This window comes from Erithacus rubecula (assembly GCF_903797595.1).
Source record: "Erithacus rubecula genome assembly, chromosome: 4".
Lineage (NCBI taxonomy): Eukaryota > Metazoa > Chordata > Aves > Passeriformes > Muscicapidae > Erithacus > Erithacus rubecula.
The window spans coordinates 31,040,042-31,060,914 of record NC_136686.1 but is presented as its reverse complement, the minus strand read 5'-3'; the positions used below and the strand labels follow the sequence as shown (position 1 = coordinate 31,060,914).

The 20,873-nt window shown below is 40.2% G+C and overlaps 1 protein-coding gene across 1 annotated transcript in view; it reads right to left on the bottom strand.

The window, feature by feature from the left end:
* Nucleotides 1–15,598, bottom strand: part of UBN2 (ubinuclein 2) — a 43,046-nt gene extending 27,448 nt beyond the window's left edge. Inside the window, exons 1-3 of the mRNA XM_079303650.1 lie at nucleotides 15,138–15,598; nucleotides 10,965–11,057; nucleotides 5,186–5,287 (exon numbers count right to left, since the gene is read on the bottom strand). Of these exons, the coding sequence (XP_079159776.1) occupies nucleotides 5,186–5,287; nucleotides 10,965–11,057; nucleotides 15,138–15,557 (615 nt within the window). The 5' untranslated portion in view covers nucleotides 15,558–15,598. The remainder of the gene's footprint in view (nucleotides 1–5,185; nucleotides 5,288–10,964; nucleotides 11,058–15,137) is intronic.
* Nucleotides 15,599–20,873: the final 5,275 nt, after the last annotated feature.

Sequence of the window (20,873 nt, the reverse complement as noted above, 5' to 3'; positions counted from 1 at the left end):
AGTGACCTTCACTGCAAAGAGATTACATTCTTCTCACCTTGAAAACATTTCTAAGTTATAAAATGTATGACCAGTCATGTGACCACTTTTATCTCTACAACTAAATTCTTTGAGAGATTGAGCTCTGACCTGACCCACAATGAAAATCTAGTTCAGTGTTAAATAATTATGTAATGGATTACTTAATCTCTCCAGGTTTAATGTTACAGAACTACTAGAAGATTCTGGAGGAAAAAAAAAAGTTAAACTTTCCTTTTCCCCTCAGTTAATATAAAGAGCAGACTTTTCATATATGACACTTAAGACAAATGCTCTTATCAAAGATCTGCTATTTTGACAGGTTATAAACCTCCCTTTGTATTACATTAGTAATCATATCATTTGCGTATTTGTTTGTATATTTTTTGGAAAACACTTAGGTTATTGTCTTGCTTAACCAAATTAATCTACTCATAGACTTGCTGATCCTAGGCCATGATCTACCCCTCTAGTAACTCAGATTACTTTGAAAAGTGATTTTGTGCTCTTCAAAAAATTAAATTAGCAAAATACAGGATATTGCTACACCCATTATTATTTGCTTCTCCTACAAATTTAAAGAGTGCTACTACACAGGCCAGATACAAGCCTCACATGTTTTCAAGAACCGATGCAGGGCTGAATTTTCAGTTTATTCCTATTCTTTCCTAAGGAAGGGTATGCCTTCTTGCAGAAGGAGCACAAAAACATTACTATTGCTTTAGCAAACATCAGATGTGTTCTGCAAATTCAATCACCTTTGCTCCTCTCGCCATTTTGGTTCTTGTATCTGCATAGCTCTTGCATCTGTATCTGTTTGATACTCCACTTTATATCTTGATGTATTTTGGGGTGAGTAGGATAAAAAGCAAAGAATATCTGAATTGAAGCTTGTCCTTGTATTCACTCAACTGCATAGGTCACGTCAGGGGCCAGTCAGCAGGCATCCCCTGAAGACATAAGGGAAGTGTGCACAACACATTAAAGGTGACAGTGCACTTGGCTAAGGGAGCACTATTCCCCAAACACACAACTTCCAAGCCTGGGCAAAGTGACAATGAACAAGGAAGACAGTACTGACAGAAACACACCAATCCAGAGCCAATGAAACACCTGGCAAGTGAACCTCTTAAAGAAGCTTTAATGCAGCCTTGTGAATTCATTATGGATGAGGTTTGTTACAGGTCTGTAAAGGCAGCTTCTTCCAGATGAAAAATGCCAGAGTGTTCCATTTCTCTCAATACACCATGAAAGTAAGTCTAATAATGGATTCTATGGAGTGCTTTTCTGTAAATTCCTCTAACGTTTGCAGGTTGATAGCTCAGTTATTTTATTAGGTTTTTTAAGAGACAGCAATCTTTTTAAAACAACACGTCTTTCTATAGTTAGCATAAACCAAACACTTTAGAGTAGGAAGAATGAGAGAAGAATATAAAGTTGGCCTACAACTACATCTGGCCCAGAACTTTACAAAAATGGTAAAAATTTCCATTAACACACTGAGCTGCCATTCCCTGAAGAAACACTATTCTTGCTGGGAAAAAGTTTCTCGGATATTCAAGTCTTGTCCAAAATAACCTTACTGATAACCCATCAGCTTCAGGTTTTAGGGGCAAGCCAGGGTAGGAGAGAAGAGGATATTAAATCTATCATACCTTTTTAAGTCTGGAAATTACAGGATGAGGACAAATTTATCCTGGAAGTATGTGAAAACTGTGTATCATGACAGAACTTCAGCAGAGACCAAGCCCTTAAGTTATGAAAAGTTTTCTAGGGAACTCAGAGAGAAAAAGAGCAATGCTTTTAACAAGGTGTCCAGAATTCCTAAAACCAACACAAAATCATTGAAAGGTTTCCTTTAAAGATGATCTGAGCTCTTGAGGCAAGATGTAGCTAAAGAAAAACAAGTTCTTCCTTTTTTAGCTGAAGAACCTGTTTTGGAGAAAATTTCCATGTATGAGAAACCATTGATTGGTTGGTTTTCTCTAGTGACCAGGATAGGACTTTTTAATCAGTGTTTAGAAGACTACTATGGAACCATGATTATAACAGACTAGGTCAAATATTTACACAGGGGCCTGGATATCTCAAGAACTGAAGTGCCTGCTTCCCACTACTGCTGGCATTCACATTTAGCTTCAATTCTTGCCAGTATGGCTACCTGGTATCACTGCTTCAAAAGACACTGCTTACAGATTAGTAAATCAACAGTTCTTTTTCTACATTCATCTGCTTGGAATGGGGGAAGTCTTTGGTTTGGATATCTAAGCCTTGTTAACTTCAAGTAAGAGAACATACCATAAGTTTTCATTATCACCATGTATTACTTCAAATTCTCTGCTCTGAATTGCATAGCTAAAAGCTCAGAGAGCACTGTGTTCCCTTGCAGTCTCTACCTATATAAAGCTTACATTGCTAGGAAGGTATTCAACCAACCAAATAATCAGAGGTCATCCCCAGAGCAAGTAATCAGCCTGATCTGGCTGGACACGCATGTGTGTGAAGGAAAAATAGAGTGGGAGAAAAATTCTACAGGCATTCCACTTCACAAAGAATGTAGTTCTGGGCAGCTTACAGCAAAACCTATTTTCAACATCAAAGCAGTGGAAACACTGAGGAGGGGCAGCTTTCTTTGCAAGTTATGGACATTTAGTACAGGTCCATTAACACAAGCAAAGATTAAGACTTGCCATGAGGCTAATCCCTATAGAGCAGTTAGAAACAACAGGAAGTTGGTTTTGATTTACTTTTTTAACTGGAATTATCACAATTCACTGACTACAGTAAAAATGCTCAACCCAAGAATAGCTGCTCACATAGATTTCTTGCTTGCCTGCAAATGCATTTACCTCAATCTGTTTTTAGAAGGAAAGCATCTCTAAAGCTATGGAATAAATCTGTTTCAGTGCCAAGGAGCTCAACATTTATTTTACAACTGTAACAAGAAAAATGACTAAAATTCTGAGGAAGTGTTAATTTTTTTTTTCGTCTGGGATAGGGACAAGCTAATCCTGGAGAAATTGAAGAGGCACTCCTATTCACTTTAAGTATTTGTGCCCAGGATATTGTAGTTTTCTATGTAAGACTGAGTGTCTAAGAAGTAAGTCCAAGACCTGGTTCTGACACATCTCAGGGTACACAGCAATTTCATCACTGGCCACACAGACAATGAGCAAGCCAGACATGTAGATTTTCTTTCTGAACACTTCTCTTGTATCCAAGACAGAATGATGGAATTAGAGGTTTTGTTGAACAACATTCCTACATTACAGAACCCTTAAGCTTTGCAACAGCAGCACAGACTGCAGCTGGCACACTGTATTTTCTTTTCTGTATAAAAATGGGGATAAAAGCAAAAAAAAGATAGTCTCTCACTAGTCTGTATTTGTAACACGGACACAAGGAATAGTGATTTGTCAAGAGCAATCTTTAGAGAATACACAATTTCTCCCCAATAGCTTCCACAGTTAGCACATGATGCAACCCTCTGGTCCTGTAACAACTGCCTTTTGTACATTTTGCAAGGACTCTGGCAAGAGACGTAAGTAAATGCTCTCGCCAATTTACCGGATCTGCTGCTGGTAGCAGCACCAGTGCTGGAAGGAGGCACAGTACACTAAGTATTTATACACCAGACTCGTACTTTGACAGACACTTGTACTATGAGTACTGCCAGTGCTCCAAATCTCCTGTCAGATCTGTGATAGGTCACAGTAAATGCAGGAAAACTAGAACTTGGGTTCAGTATCATAACATTTTAAAAGCAAAGGTGATGAAACCTATAGGCTCAAGAGGTTTCTCGGCAGAAATGAAGCACCTTTGTTCCTACCAAGCTGGACATCAGAATGTGACCTTTGGAAAAGACATGTGAAGGCTTAGACACCAATATTGTTCCAGCAGCACAACCAGAAGTTGTACGATAACAGAACTGTTTAATATTGGCAGGCTCGAGTTCTAGACAAAGAAAAATGACAAACTAATAAGTTACAATAAGCACCTTACAAAAAACTCTTTGCATAACTTCAGACCTACTTCAAAAACAACCAATGCACACAGATATGCTCAGCCTGCTACACACTGTGGTTAACTGCTCAACTTCTGCTGAAAAAGCTATCAGCTCTGCAGACACTTTCTGTGCATCTCACACAGGTTATAGTATCACTCATTGCAATATCTACCTGCTAGAAACTTCACAGCTCACTTTACAGCTCTTTACTGGGAAGTTTTAAAATTTAAATGAAGGCTTGACATAATGTATGCTAAGAAATTCACTTACGTGCTTTTCTTACTCTTTTCTTACAACTCCTTTCCATAATCTTTCCTCTCCCACTCAGAATTGTAGCCCCCTCCTCCTCACAGCAGCTCACTGCTGCTTTGTCCAGTATCACTCAGCACTGGAATAAAGTGAAGGCTGGCAAGTGACAGCTCTTCTCTTTGTTTGGTGTTTTTTTTAACTTGACTAAACTGTACACATACTTCTTACTCACATTTAATAAGGAAGAATTATAGGAGGTTTCTGAGCTTCTAGATAATCCACTCTTTTTTCCAAGCTTTTTTCTCATTTTCATAATTTCATATATCACCTCTAAGATATCTTCAAACGCCCTCTTATAAACATTCTGATATCCCTGATACTGCCTGCACCAAATTAATACCTTTTACCCCAAGATGTTTTCATTTCTGAAAAACATTCAAAGTAAGTAGTAATATCCTGTTCAATCTGTTCTGTTTTAAATCTTCCAGACATACTCAATGTTTAGAATAACCATCCTATTTTTACTGGTTTTTAAAGAGGAGAATAGCTTCCTGACCTAATGCAGGAAATCTAAGGCCAGTAACCTACTAATAATGCAGAGAGCTAGTTCAAGAAACTAAACAGAGCCAGTATCATTTCAGTCAACAGTAAATGAAGCAGACAAATAAAAATATTTTCATTTCTAAAGCTGGAAAATTATTTGACCTAGGAATAGCTTTCTTAATTCTTCACTGCATAATATCTTGAACAAGACTACAAATACAGTAAATCATTGGTCTCCCAAAGCAGTATGCCCTCTGCATTCACATCAGTTCTAGACAGGTGCAATGTCTTTTCCCTTACCTTTCTTCTGTGTTGGAAAGATAAAGCACTGTCTCATGATTTCCTGCTGCTGTGCTGGGCTTTACTTACCGCTTCAGAATTATCAATGAAAGGGTCTGTCTCGTCATAGCCATAACCGATATCGATGAGATCCTGCAGGCGATCCTTCCGATGTTTGTGGGGCTTTCCACCCTGAGGGCAAAGCAACTGGTACATCATTTAGGAAACATGGAAGCAAAGTACTAAAGCCTACAAAGCACAAGGCTTTGGAGAAACAGGCATTCAAGGAATTAGCAATTTTGCTTTCTTGAATGCTTCCTTGAAGACAATCTAGATAGCTAATGAAAAATTCCCCACACAGATGCATTCTGGCAAACATGACTCACCAGAATCATCCCTGAGAGGCAGTCACTAGCTACTTTTTTCTTCAAGACCAAGATCTTCCTCACATTTCCTATTTAGAGCTGTTTCTCCTTCCTATGGTTTTAAAGTGTAAGTGATAGGACTGATAATGATATAAGGGATGTAATAATTTAGAAAGTGTTAAGCTTTTCAGTATGTTACAGAGTCATTACAAGGGAAAATAATGATAGCCTAAAGATCATTAAAGTGTTTCCCTACACAAGATAGATTAATTCTCTATGACACATAAAAAGTTGAGTTTTAAAACATAAGATGTTACTTGAAGAAGCTGCATCACAAACTATGGATGGGCTCACTTACCTTCAGGAGACAGGAAATTAATTTTAATCTGCAAGTATTCTTTTCATGTGGAAATTTCATTGTTAAGTCAAATAAAGACTCACAGCCAGCTCAAATATTCAGGAAATCTAAACTTAAACTTACACAAAAATATTAGGATCTAAGGCCTAGTTTTCTAGCTCACATATATTGTCAAAATCATCAATAAAAGTCTTAAAAAGGTAAAATTCTCAAAGCACTGCCCTCATTAAAATGGTAGCTTCCATGAATTCAAGACTTGCTCCTGAAACTTCACCACCCTACAGCTCTGAGCATTTCTAGAGCAAGTCAGTCTTTCTAGCTGTGTCATCCAAATGTCACAGTCCACTTGTTACTATGAGAATGAAGACACTGTTGAAAGGTGGTTTCACCCTTGCACTTCTATAAGACCTGTGAGCATCTCAACACATCCATTTTAACAACATAATGAGAACATGCAAGTTTTTGCTCTTGCAAACAAACAGGAATCTCACAATTACTTCAATAAACAAATACAAGAAGTCCTAGGAAAAAAAACCTCAAAAGTGAGTTCTGCTTTTAATTCACATTTCCAAGCTACATTCCAAACTAAGTATTCCTATTAGTCCTATCATCTCCTACAATCACTCATCTGGAAGACTGCACATTTCCAAAATATGCGGTACTTTTTCAAAAAAAGAAAAGTTTACATGAGAAGGATGAGAGAAAAAAAACAAGTAAGTTAGAAAAAGGCAGCACTTAAGAATTCTGATTAAACTCCAGCTCAAAAGCTTATATAATTCATGAATCTGACTTAGGTGCCAGCAGGCTAAGAATGCTTCATAAACCATACTTTACCTGTACTCATCTCACTAATGCAAAATATCTCTGTACTACATATATCTTGCTAGTACCCATCAACATCCTTGTTTGCAAGTCTAAAATCACAGCAATGGTGATCCTACGATTCTCTGATATCGTATAATACAAGGCAAATAATTTTTTTTTAATTTGCAATACATTCTGACTGCCTAATAGTCAGAAAACCAGATGTGGAACAAAGGTAGTAAGGAAAAAAGTCTTTTAATAGCTGAATGAACAAAAGCAGTCTTAAAATAGTACCTGTATTCAGACATACAAAAATATCTGAACCACTATGTGTATAATGAAGAGATTTCCCTTCAGGCCTGGCTCTAACCAGTCATGTTTAAGGAACCATGTTGAGATTTCATGTGATCAAGATGTTAAGGATGCAAAACTGCAGCAGAAGAATGAAGGGATATCTGTGTCAGTGTCCACCATGCACTTCAGGGAAGTTTTATCACTGCAGCTTTCCTCCAACCTTCTTGTCCCAGAACAAAAGTAGTCACAATACCAGGGCAAATCAAGGTGTCTAGCTCCTGAAGCTGCATATATTTCTCATTCAAAAGAGCAAAGATGACTTTAATATCTTAACTGTGTCGTGTAACCTTGCATTTAAACAATCTTTGTCTAACAGGACTAGAAGGAAGGTGGGAAATGCAATGCCAATACCTGAAGAATCTCGAAGAGCATAATCTATAAAACAGTAAACCTGGTCTTTATGGTGGATAAGTTAATAAAACTTATAAACAACAGAACTAGCAGGCACAAGAATACACAGAACAGGAAGAAATGTTGGTAGAAAAGAATATTTCAAATGCTTTAAAAATGGTCCAAAAATCTTTAAAGACAAGAAACTGTCATGGGATAAACAATGTCCACTTAAACTGATGTCTGATCTACAGCTAGGAAAGAAAAGGTGAGAATAGGCACCTTATTTAGGCAAAGACTGATCAACAAAATTATTATGGAACATGCATTCATTCACTTTTAGAAGCAACAGAGCAGGTAAAGAGTTGGGGAAGGACAGGGGTCTAAGATGGTAATTTTCTGAGAAAAGTAAATGAAAAAGAAAACTGAAAAAAATCACTGAAAGACTCTACAGTTGCTCTGAATTTAGTATGATAAATAGGCAGTTGAATTCAGCATCAATAAAGCAAGGTAATCCACACAAAGTAAATACAGTCTAAGCAAAAAAAAAAAAAAAAAAAATACAGCAAGCTCCAGATTTGTTATGCTCCTCAGGAACCACTGGAGTTGTTACACACAGTTCACACTTGTGCTTAATCAAAAAAGGTAAAAAAAAAAAAAAAAAAAAAGAGTGGGGACTTACTAAAAAAAAAAAAGAAACAGAGAACCAAACCAGAAGTCATCATCAAAACACTGACAAATAAGAGCATCATACCATTAATATCCTTTCACTAAAAAAAAAGAAATTAGAACAAAAGAGAGAACAGTAAGCCAACAAGGATGTTTAAAGGTAAAAAAACAGCACTTCCATACAAAAACAATGTTAAGACACTACAGCTGGAGAACAAAAGGGCTGGATTTAGATGATAACATCAAAACCACATGCAATGTTCAGACAAACTGGAAGTATTTCTCTGTTTCTTACAATACAGAAACAATGGATCACTACATGAACTCATCAGGTTTAAACAGTTTTTCAGGGTTTAAAACACATCAGTGGTTTTATATGACAGTCATTGTGATACACCAGTGCTGTGAAACACAAATTTAGTAATGATCTGGTAGGTTTCTGGCTATAAAAAGATTAAACACACAACCCTTGGCTTTGATAGAAATTAAGACAACAGACTGCCAGACAGGCACAGTGAAGTAATATTAGTGAACATTTGCTCTATTATACTTCCAAGTATGAGATTCCACTAGTGTCAGAAACTATGCTACCATCCATTAGATGGACCTTCATTTTGATCCAAAAGAAATTCTTACATATGGTACAATATTGTCCAAGGTTCAGTATTATGTGTTCACAACAGTGTTTGATTTTATCTAGAGAATAAAAGCAATCAAAACAATGAAAATGGGAATCTTTCAGAGCAGCTTTTTTATGCTGATGTTTAGTATGTGCAGCAATTACAGAAGAGTTCTGAATAATCAAGTAAACAAATGGTACGTTATGCATTTTGTTTTACAAAAATGCACATATTCATAGGCTTTTCTTAGTATCTGCAAAATACATCAAAGAGTGTACTGCTTTGGTTACGATTACAGGAATTTATCAGAAAAGAAGTAAAAAGTCTTCAAGGCAGACTGTTCTTCATGCATCAAATTTTCCAAAAGTATTGCCACACATTGATTAAAAACAATGTCTGACTCAATTTTAAACAGGTACCTTAGATAAGTAATACCTAATTAAAAGAGGATATTGTACTTCCTGCAAACCTGAAAAAAATCCCTTTTTTCTCATACAACCACTGATACATTTAAATTAAAGCACTGTTAAGAAGTGTTACAATGTAACTCCAGCAAAGAAGAGTATCCTGCAGCTGGTCACTCACATGAGGGGAATGAATGAGGAGAATCTACTACATGGGGTCCCTGCTCCAATCGAAGTTATGCAGTGAATGTCTCACCACAAGAGGCAGAAGATGGCTGGATGCTGTCAGAAGATGAGCAATTGTACTGGGTCAGTGTGCAGAGATGCAATTCCTCTGAGCATGGATGGAAGTAGAGACTGATGGTTCTCATATTGGAAGAGAAAGGACAGGGAGTTTCTAACATAAGGCATCTTAATCCCTCACCACCCTTCATGCTTAGTGGCTCTAACCTAGTAGAGTGATTCTTTATATAGCAGACATTCCCTTTCATGGGGTTGGAAAGAACAAAAGGCAAGTCAGAGAATGAAAGGGAAGGAATCAGAAATGCAAGCAGTAATGAAGATGCAAGTGCACCACAAGTTTAAACTGTTGAAAATTACAATTTTTTGTTATCTACTGTTTTCTTATGGTTAAAAGCATCTATTTGCCCCTTTCTGTGACTATTATACATTGAACTCTGCTTTTCTTAAGTCTAATAAGATGTTTTGTCCACAAATGTACATGTTCAGCTTTGATGGATGCATAAACATATATGTAAAATTAGATTGCTTCCACTACCACTCCCTCCTACATATATTGTTTTACATACTTACATGGACTTTCATAAATTGTAGTTAAGCAACTTGTTTCAGACATCATAAAATTCTTAACTTTAATAGTGGAAATGAGTTTTCTAAAAAATATGATTTAAACATTTTTTTCTCGCATTCAAAGAATTATTTATCATTCAAATTATAAGCAAGCAACATTTTGGAACAGCCTTCACAATTTTTATTGTATTCTCTCCATCTCTCCAAAAGATGAGAATTATTCTTTTCAGCTTGAGAGTTGATTTTGTTATGCATCACAGGTAACATGCCTTGAAACAGTAATTAATTCTACAGAATGTATAGATTGGGCCTTTAGAAAAATCTGCCTTTGCCAGAAAAAAAAATAAATCCAAGTAAGTCAGACAAAAAAATATTTTAATATGTATATTAATAGCAAAAGATACAAATGACTGCTCTTGTTTCCCTTCTTTATTATTGAGGTGTTCTATTAGTAATCCAGAATATCAACATGCCTCAGCATGATGATGAGCTCTGATTGCCAGCTCAGACTTAATCACCCAACCCTACCCAAATTAATTCTTAAAGACCTGTTTGGGTGTGGTTTTTGTCAACATTTTCTGATTTCTACCTTCATTTACTAGTGAAAGGCTCTTTATGTTGCTAGCTAGTTGTTCAAGTCACTCACACTACACTTTCAGGAGCCAGTAGAGTATCTTTAGGCAGCTGGCAGCAATAAGACATTCATCGAGCAATGACTTACTATTTAACAAATAACTTCCTATGGAAACATTCCAAACTAGACACAAATTCATCAAGATTCAACAGTATTTAGCCCAAAGAGAAGAACTGCTCAATAGTGCACAACAACACTACATAAAAATTCTTTCCTCCAGCACAGTGTAGAGCATGAATATCGACCTGCACCTATTACCAAGTTGTATTTATACAGAAGCTTTTCCAAGAATAGCTTCACAAGCTATAACATCTATAGACAAATCTATTTAGCAGACTTGTCTGATAAGCTTGTGGCAGCTTCAAGGTACTTAAATGAAATACAGTGAGACAGTCATCACTGAAATGTGCAGAAATCATTTGACAATACTTTAGCAACCTTATTCAGTTAAAAAAACCCCACAACAATATCTGTTATCACTGTTAAATATTTATGTTTGTTAACAAAGTGCAGTAACTCACGTATTTTGCCTCAAACTTCTTGGCAAGCATTTCTACTTCATGTCGTTCACGTTGTTCATCATTAAATGGATCCTCTAAATGAACTGATTTCTTCTGGAAAATGCAAAAAGTTACACATTCATTTCATAAGAAACAGAGTGCATCTCAATCTATTAAATGTCAAAAAACAATACTCTGATGACTAAGTAGTCAAAATTTATACTTCATGTCTAAAAATTATTTTGATCATTGAATTATCATCCAGCTATTTCTGAACAAAACCAGAAGAATTAAAACAAATACTCAGATTTGTATTTTCCCAAGCATTCCACTGAACCTCAAGCATTCCACTGAACCTCAGCTCAAAGTGTAAGCATAAGAGAATTATGGCCATTTGAGGTTAGAAAGAACTCTCTAATCACAACTCCTTTTCACCTCTGCTTCCACTGGTCCCTCTTGCAGGTGTTATGATCCTTCTAGTTACAACAGAGAAGATGTACATGGTGTGCTAGCCAGGAGGGAAGCAGTCAGAAGACTAAAAAGCTCAGTAAATTATAACCATAATTAATGTCAGTGTTTCATCTAAACAAACAAAAAAAATACAGTGCAAGACTTAATTTCAGTAATCGTAACTAGGTTAGCCACAACAGATTTAATATTATAGCTATACAAATAAGGAGGGAGTACCCCCTTATTTTTTGGTGTTTTTCAGAAAATAGGTTTTCACTGAGACAAAGTCAATGTACAGGGTATACATAGTGTTTTTTTTTTAAAAAAAAACTGATGGCAGAAAAACAGGGCTGCCCTCCTTCAAACTAGAGATTACATAAATACAGTAATTACTGGAAGGGGGAAGGTACCAGGATGCTAAAATATGGTGGAATGGAATTCCACTTTGCAGAATTTTATGGATGGCAACTAATTTTAGTGCATATGGGCTACTCACCAATGAATTATGAAGACCAAAAAAAACCATTAAGTTCAGAAAAGCAAGATCTTTCCTCATAGTACAAAAAACCAGTATATTGACTAAATGGTGACCAAACCAACTCATTAGCATCAAGATCAATGTAATGAGGAAGGTAAGCTAAGCAAAACTGTAAACACCACATAATTATAATATATTTTCCAGAGTGAGTATTTAGAGAAAAAATTAATAGAGGCTATAGTTACTCCTGAAACATAAATTAAAGCCACGTACTTATTTCCTGCAGGCATAATTAAATATAAAATACTGCTCAATTCATGAAATACCATTTTCTCTGCTTTTAGCTGGGAACAGCTATTCCTCATCTTCTGCTAGGCATATGTAGCTTTTTTCTAACTGTAAAATGAGTCAATGTTGAGCCTAAAGGTAAGTAAAACTTGGTACTTCAGTGTTAACTTGCCTCTCTCCATCAAACACTTAAAGCTGACTATCAATTTGATTGGTTAAGCACAAATGGAAACTCAAATTCAAGCAATTTTTAGTTTTGACTGTTTCTAAGTGATGGATGGCTCTCAAACTAAGACATTACTACTTCAGCACCTTCAGAGCCTGTTTGACAGAAGCCAACTAGAGCTTCTGGCTCATCCACTTCGACTTTGGTTTTACACACCAAGCCTCAGTTACCCCAAAAGAAATGGGAATGCACTTTCACTTTTGGCAGCATTTAAGAGGCAAATAAACCCTACAACCACACAAACTTATTACCCACATTTCAAACTTTACATAATTCCTCCCAAAAGATGAACTCTACAAACAACCCTATCAAAGGATGTTCTCTTTATTAAGACAAAAAAGGACAAGGCCAGCACAAGTTTTTAAAATAAACATTTCCACTAGCTTCTGATTCAGCATAGGAACCTAAATTTGGAATAAGAAAAAGACAGAAGTTGCACTGCCAGATCAGTTTCTGGATTCTCTATCTTCATTATTATATAACTATTATTATCATGGCCTATTAAAGCCATATTTAAAGTTATGCCTGTGCACCAGTCCTTGCCTTCCTTTGGAGAACTTTTCTTGATTGCTACAGTTCCAAGAATACTACAAGATAGAAAGACAAGCTCCTGACTCTGTAATGTTTAATTTTAATGGAAAATGTTTAAAAAAGTTGAGCAACTTCTTATAGGGGAGGAGTCAACAACAGCTTCCAGAAAACCAAATCAATCTTCACCCTTGAAAAAATTTGCATGGTAAAAATACAGTATCTGAACTGCCAATTTTGAATTGAAATGTTACTAAAACAACAAATTTTGAAATCTTAAACTCCACTTAAAACCACAACATTAACTGCCAATTAGTTACTACCTACTTGGAAAAAACACATCTTAAGGTTTTAAGTCTTCCCTAGTATAAGAGTAGATTTTCTAGGTTCTACCATATAACAATCAATAAATTAAACTGACAGGCCAAGTATACAATAGTTTTTAAACGTGAGTAAAAGTGCAGAATCACTTTAAAAGGATCCTAATTTCTGACACTTTTATATAGTAAATCAGGTGATTGTTCCACAACCCAGTAACAGAAGGGCCATTATGATCCATTCACTTTAATTTGGACTCTAGGAGCTGAAAAATGCACAAGTTTCTTATAAAGCATTACTATCACTGTCTCTACCTTAAAAGCAGTTTCTGATCCCAGTTGTACCAAAATCCCCTAAATCAATGCTCTCCCACCTCCAGAAGACATGGAATTTGCATCAGAACTACATCAGAAAGACTCATTTTTCCCTAAGTATGTGATTAAGACACTGGCAACCTTCAGAATAAAAGGTAGTTATGGAACTGGGAACTGCCAAAGGGAAAAGTCAGCCTTCAAGTACTGAACCACTTCTAAACACTAACACAATTTTCACCTTCACAGAACTGCTCAGAAAGATTGCACTTCAGAGAGCAGCATGATTATGCTACACTAATTCTGAGGAGTCATAACTGGCACTGTTTGCCCACAACAGCTGTAGGACAGGATGAACAGAAGGAACCCTTTAACTTGCATGACAAGATCTGAGGGATTAAAATCAGTCACTGATTTTTTCTGTCTTCCACATTTGAACACAATCCAGTGTGTATATCCCTCCTACAGCAGAAAAAGTGAGCAGCCTGCTAAGTATAGTCACAGCACTGTCATCACTTAGAAACACTTTGGTTCATAAGTTTCAACCATATTCAAGTTGGTGCTGGATGTAAAAATCTCATGGCAGTATCAGTACTGGTATTTGATACTTGCTTTTATCATCAAATCTACCAAAACCTTCTTAGCAGTAGTTACTTACTTATCCTCAGCCTTTTCCAGTACGAAACATGCTTTCTCTAAAACTGTGTGCCGGATTAAAGAGAAGCCACAACTATTTAAATCAAGTGCAACTTCGCTGGTATCCTCAACTCAGAATGAGCAGCTCAAGTGTAACCAGCTCAAGGACACGAGTCTCTTTCCTACCTGGAACAGTGGGCCCTGTTGATTGGCTAATGCTGCTTACTTGTCTGTAGGAGCTTTGTTCTTAAAAAAACAAAGTAGTTCAAGTATCAAACACTTTCTGCTTGGGAGGGACAACCAAAGGAAGAACACTTTGGTTTTCTTTCTTAAGTTCTCAACACTTACAGGTGCGGTTACCGGTTCAACATTAACTCTCATTTATTCCTGAACCCTCCAAGACTACAAAAACTCCTCTCCCAGTTTGCTAATGATCACTTCACTGCTTCTCGAGGCTTATAGGGAGACGGGCTTTCTCTATTCACATGCACACAGCCTAGGGACAACCCGGAACACAGACCGGCGTGGTCAGAGTTTCGTGCTGCTGCCGGTGAAGAGCTCCCAGGAAGGGAGGATGCAACACCTCCCCGGGAAGGGGAGCGGCAGGGAGGTGAGCCGGGGTAAGCGGGACACAGACAGCGGCGCTCCTCCGCCTCAGCCCGCAGCCAAGGCCGGGAGCCCTCGGGCAGCTCAGGGACAAGTGGGAAGCGTCCCCTTCCCCCCAGGGGCAGAGGCGCAGCCTCAGCAGCAGGAGGAGCCCGCAGCGACGGCGAGGCTGCCGGACTTCCCTGCAGGACACCGCCCTCCCGCCGTACCGGGACCACCCCGAGCAGCAAGGGGTAACCGATAACACTATCGGCGGGGCCGGGGCCGCCGGCAGCCGGGAGGAAGAGGAGGAAGCGCGGCGGGGCCCGTGCCGGCGGGAGGGGAGTGCAGAAGGGGAGGGGAAGGTCCCATACCCGCGAGTCCCCGCACAGCAGCAGCTCCGGGTAGCTGAACTCCACGCAGCCCTCCTCGGTGGGGTCCTTCAGCACCACCTCCAGGCGGACCGTCTGGCGGAGCGGGAGCGCCTCCCGCGGCGGCGGCGGCTCCTGCCGCCCGCTCTGGCGCGGCGGTGGCGGCAGCGGCGGCGGCTCGGGCGGGGGGGGCTCCCGCTGCGGCGGCTGCTCGGGCCGGCCGGGGTCGCGGGGCGGCTCCGGGCGGGCAGCGCTGTCGCCGGGCGGCTCGTGCGGCGGTGGCTCCGGCGGTGGCGCCTCCCGGCCCGCCGGAGGTGGCTCCGGGTCGCGGCCCGCCGGCTCTCGCTCCAGCGCCGGGCTCTCGCCCTCACGGCGCCGCACGGGTGACAGGCTAATGAACGGCACCCGGCGCGGCTCCGCCATCCTCCTCCGCCGCCGCCCCCCCCCGCCCGCCGTCCGCCGGCCCCCGCCTCACACGTTCGGTGACACCGCTCTCCGCGCTCCCTCCCACCGGCCCCGGCTCCTCCCTCTCCCTCCTCCCCGCTCCGCCGCCCGGTCGGAGCTACCCCTACGTTCTCCTCGCCGCCCCCGCCATCTTGGCGCCCCCCCACATAAATAGAGCAGCCCCGCAGCCCGCGCAGGCGCAGCCGGGCCCGCGTCGCTGCTGTTATTGCTCAGCTTCCCCCGGACGTCAGCGCGGCCGCCGCCGCCCACACGCCGCGGGCGCCGGGCCCGCCCCCGGTTGCCGGGGCGATGCGCACGCCGGGCCCGCCGCCGCCTGCAGCCGCGGGGCCTGCGCAGCGCTCGTCCTGCCGGGGCAGCGCGGGGAGGCTGCGGGGGCCGCGGGTCCGCTGAGGGGAAGGTCCGCTGAGGGGAAGGTCCGCTGAGGTGCCTGAAGTCGGCGGCTGCGGGTCGGTCACCTGAGAAAAGCCACCCGCGCGGGGAGAGCGGCTGTTCCAGCCCGAACGGCGCGGACGCACCGTGTCTCGGTAGCATCAGCCCACGCTGAGCGGAACAGCAGAGGACATCGGGGTTTGACAGAATCGTGCCGTATGGCGGGGTTGGTCGCAGCCGCTGCCCAGGGTGCCGGTCTGCCTTCGGCGGCAGGGAGCTCGCTCAGCGGCCATGGCTGGTCTGTAGGAGCAGTTCGGGCTTGTTGGGAAAGAGCTGCTCGGGAGACAGGGGACAACGCAAGGAAGGCAGGGTGTGAGCAGCAGCGAGACTTCCCTCATGAGCAGGAGCTGCCTGCAAATACTGCAAGTGTTTCAGTCTGTCACCACCTACTTTGACAGACTGATGGCTGGTATTTCCAGATGGAGGTATGCCACCAAGGCAATGTGAAGTTTCAGGAAGCTTATGATGAGTGTTGTATTCTCCAGTTTCACTGGAGCAGAGAAAGAGACCATTTATGGAGCACGTTTTAGTCTCAGAAATACTAGATAGGAGTGGGACTATTCTCTTTTTAAAAAATGTACTCATGCAAAGCAAGCAATTTACATCTATTATTTTACATAATGATCACAGACTATTCTGTGCATCACATTACTCCACTTTTCAAACTACATCCATCACTGTGCTTGATTTCCTGTCATTGCATAGGAAATCTTTTGACTTGACTTTTTAATTTCAGCTAGACTTCACAGAAGAACAATATTACTGAAAGTTATAAACATCACTAACAGGGAATGAAGGGCATTCCAGATTACTGCTTGTAGCAGCAAGTTACTGGAATGACTGACCGGATCTGAGAAATGTAAACTTTCCATCTGAAGCTTGAAACTTTGTTGAGCTTTATAGTCTAAAGGACTTGTTTTATCCTAAAGCCTTGCATGTTGTGATGCAACCAGCAAGCTTAGTAGAGGTGAATGTATGTTTCAACCTTCAGCATCATAGAAACATAATTTGGTACTTGCACCTGTTCTGTGTTGAGAATTTCATACAGCTTTTAGCTGATGCACAAATAGGAAATGTATTTCTGGATTCAAACTGAGTGAGCATCTCTAAGCTCCAGACCTGTGGACCCTGCCAGGAAGATTTTGATTCTCATCAAAGTGTCTGTGTCATCTATGCCGTTAAATTCTGTGATGATAAAAAGGGGCCTTTTCTCAGAAAAAGAGCAGTTTATTGCACATCAAATAGAAATCTTATGTGGAAGTCACAGGCTCTTTGGAGCTTTGCTGAACCTTGTTTTCAATTACCATATTGGAGACTAGACATTGAAATAAATACAAGAATAATACAACAGGTAGTTCACAGATAATACTTGGATATATCCATGGCAAGTGATGAAGATAGACTGTGTGTTTTAAGCATCTAATGTAAAACTCAATTCTGTCTTTCAGTCTCCTAACTAAGATATAGGGGACTACTATTCAGAAGTAATCAATGTAGGGCATGTACTCCACAAGAAAATTAGTTTTATGAGTATCTGAATTAAGCACTTTATATTCTTGTAGTGTAGATACACCTGGAATCACATCTTGGTCAGATTTTTAACATGCTTTTTAAGTAGGAAAGAAAATAAGCTGGAAAGGAACAATCATCATCCAACCCATGGTAGGGTTACTGAGAAAACCAAAAGTAGTTCTTGGAAATAGTTTCAGGTGACCTGAGATTGCAGACCTTGATATTAGAAGCAGCCTTTCTAAGGTTACTATATCTAAGGTTACTATGAAATAGTAATTAATATATCCCCTCTTCCTTTCTCCTAGGAGTTTAATTAGACCAATAAACCCTCATATTTCTATATTATCTTACTTCTAAGCATCTTGCATCTATGCACATCATATTTTTATAAGACTTAGTACTTGTTTATGCAAATAGACAAACAGTAGTTCTAGATATTTGCATTGAAAGTGAAGTCACCAAAGACAGTTTGCTCTGGATTGGAGTATCTGAAGTAAATCAGAAAGAAACTTGGCAGCAGATCCAAACATAGTAGTTACTGGAAGATGTTAATATTACATTTGGTCTAAGATAGTAGAACCATTTGGAAAAGAAAACCAATTGACTAGATTATAAGCTCTCAGGGAATCTGGTTTTGAATACACCAGAAGAGTTGCAGGCTTGTGCCATTTTAAACACTTCAATGGAGTTAGAGTTGTAATTTATCCATACTTTGTATTCTGTTTTGCTACCTGTTGTGTTCTTTGTCATTAAACTCCATCTCAGGTATTGTCTGTACATAGATGCTGCCCTTCTCAGTGCAACAAAAAAAATTAAAAGTATCCTTTTTCCAAAGTAATTAGAGACGTTCTGCCAGTTACTTTGCTTTCTCTCAGGATATGGCCATGCTAAAATAGTCCAACATCAAATACAGATTCCTTCCCTTTGTATGCTATCTGAAGGACACAGAGAGGCACATTAAGATTTTTTAAAAAATTTAACAACTGCACAAAGAGAGCAATTTTGAGGTGATACTGAAACTACTTTTTATTTCACTGGTGAAAGCCAGTATGAGTAGATCAGACAAAGTGGATGCTTGGAACTACAAATGCCAATGCCACATCTGTGAGCAGCAGTTTGTTGACCTGACTTTGTTTCAAGTACAGAAAACAAGAGACAGACCAGCAAACTGCAGTGGCCTCTGCTTTGGTGCAGGTGGGATCCTCCTGCTCAGGTTTGAATTGGCTTCTTGTCTGTAGCACTCTGATGCTGTTGGGCTGTTTGTGTTGGTCGTGGCAGAGTCAGAGCTGTACCCTGTTTCATTACAGACCAGTCATCTCTGCTTTCTTGGACCTCGTAGAAACCACTGTGTGGCTTCCTCTGGGCTGGACACCCCACAGCAGCAGGCCTAGGGTCCCACCAGAAAGCAGAGCTGTCCTTATCATCAGTTGTATCTGCCTCCAGGAAGCTTGTTTTCAGCCTCAAAGGCTGGACTTCCATGGGCTATGAGCCTCTGTTCCTTGGATGGGAATGCAGTAGAAAACATGTTCTGCTTGTATAATAATATTACACGATAAGCTTAGGTGGCATGGAATGGCAGTTTCCTTAAGGTTAGAACTGGGATCTACATTAGGAGTGGCTGCCAGCTCATACCAGTGGCAGTCACATCTCCACTGCTCAAAAGTCTCCAAGATGCTTCTATCACATTTAGGCTTGGTTGTTTTTTGTTTTGTTGTGGGTTTTGTGTGTGTGGGTTTTGGTTTGGGGCTTTTTTTGGTGAGAATATCCTCATTTACCATCAGCTGCTTCCTCACTATATCCTTGGATTCTTATGGTCCAATCATGCATCTTGTTGATCTTTGTGGTCCTTTCACTGGAACTGCTGCCACAGCAGCTGCAGCTTCCATTTTTGTGTCAGGAGATGATACAGCTGCAGGTAGGTTGGTGTTTATGTAGCTTTTACTAGAACTGCTGCTGCATCACAAGAATCCACTGCACCAACATGGCTAGCATTGCTGGTTTTCTGTTTAATGAAGATTTCTGAATTTGAGTGTGTTTTTTTTAATGTCTCTTTCCTCTTACAGCTTTACTAAGTTGTTCCCTGCCAGATCCAGAATCAAGAAATAAAACACCCACTTTCTTTCTAAAATGAAACACCAATGCCTTTCATACCATTTAGAAAACTGATTTATCTGCAGGATCCTTCCCCCTCACATTTTTACTACTGTTGTTCTTTTAAGTAAAAATACTGTTCCCTGAAGAATACATCTCTAGCTGTCTTTCTTCAGGCACATGCATTTAAGAGCTGTTGTCACCAGTTCTGCCACAGTCTTAAGAGGTGTGAAGTACACTTTCCAGTGAAGTAAACTGTTTGGAAGGACTGCAGGCAAGTACAGAAATGCCAGATTCACTCTAGGAAGGCTGTATGCATTAGCTTCAGGTAATTAGGATCTCCTTTGACAGGGCAGTAATACTCATTTGTCGCAATTTCAGGGCAGAGGAACTGTGATAATGAACTTTATCCCATACGTTTTTATTTGCTCCCTGTGAATTGCTCAAGCCTCACTTACTTGGCTTATTTGGGCCAAAGAGACACTGAACTCCTCTCCAGAGCTTTAAGATAAGAAATGCTTTGAACAAATCTGACCAAAAGAGCAAGGTTTCAATGGCAATAGGATGTTTTAAAAATAGCAACAGTTTTTATGCAAAGAGTAGTTATTGCTCCTGTAACTGGAGGTGCTTTTTACCCCTAGAAGTGGATTTACGTGCATCTTTTGCTCACTTGCTGAGATGAGTGGTCTTCCAACACCATGTTTTGTGCCAGAACAACATAAATGGCATGACTGTGTATCTCAGAGGTAGCTGATGAAAACAAAATATTGTCTTTTATCTCTGGATAGAAATCAGGGCAAATGTTCATGTGAAACAAATAGAGGGATTTACAGGAAGGGATGGGCAATGGTAGTGTGAGTTCTTCAACCAAAGGTGGGGGCGTTGGGGTATCTATCATTTGTGCTATTCAGAGGAATATTCTCAATGAGAAATTTAAAGCTGACACAAGTTCAGAATGACTGGTGATTTTTATGGCCTACAGAACATTGTAACATTCTTTAGGATAAGACTGTTAACTTAGAGGAATCTCAGAGAAAATTCAATGCCTCAAGAGCTCCATTTAGATGGAGTTGCAAGTTAGGAAGAAAAAGCAGAGAGAGAAAAGGGAAAGAAGAACTGCATCCTTGCCAAGGAAGAGCAAGCTGCTTGGAGAAGCAGCTTGCTGTGGGAACATCTTTTGAGCCTGGAGAAAAGAGGAAATATTAAGACATTAAATATCAACTCTTTAGGTGCTTTTACCGA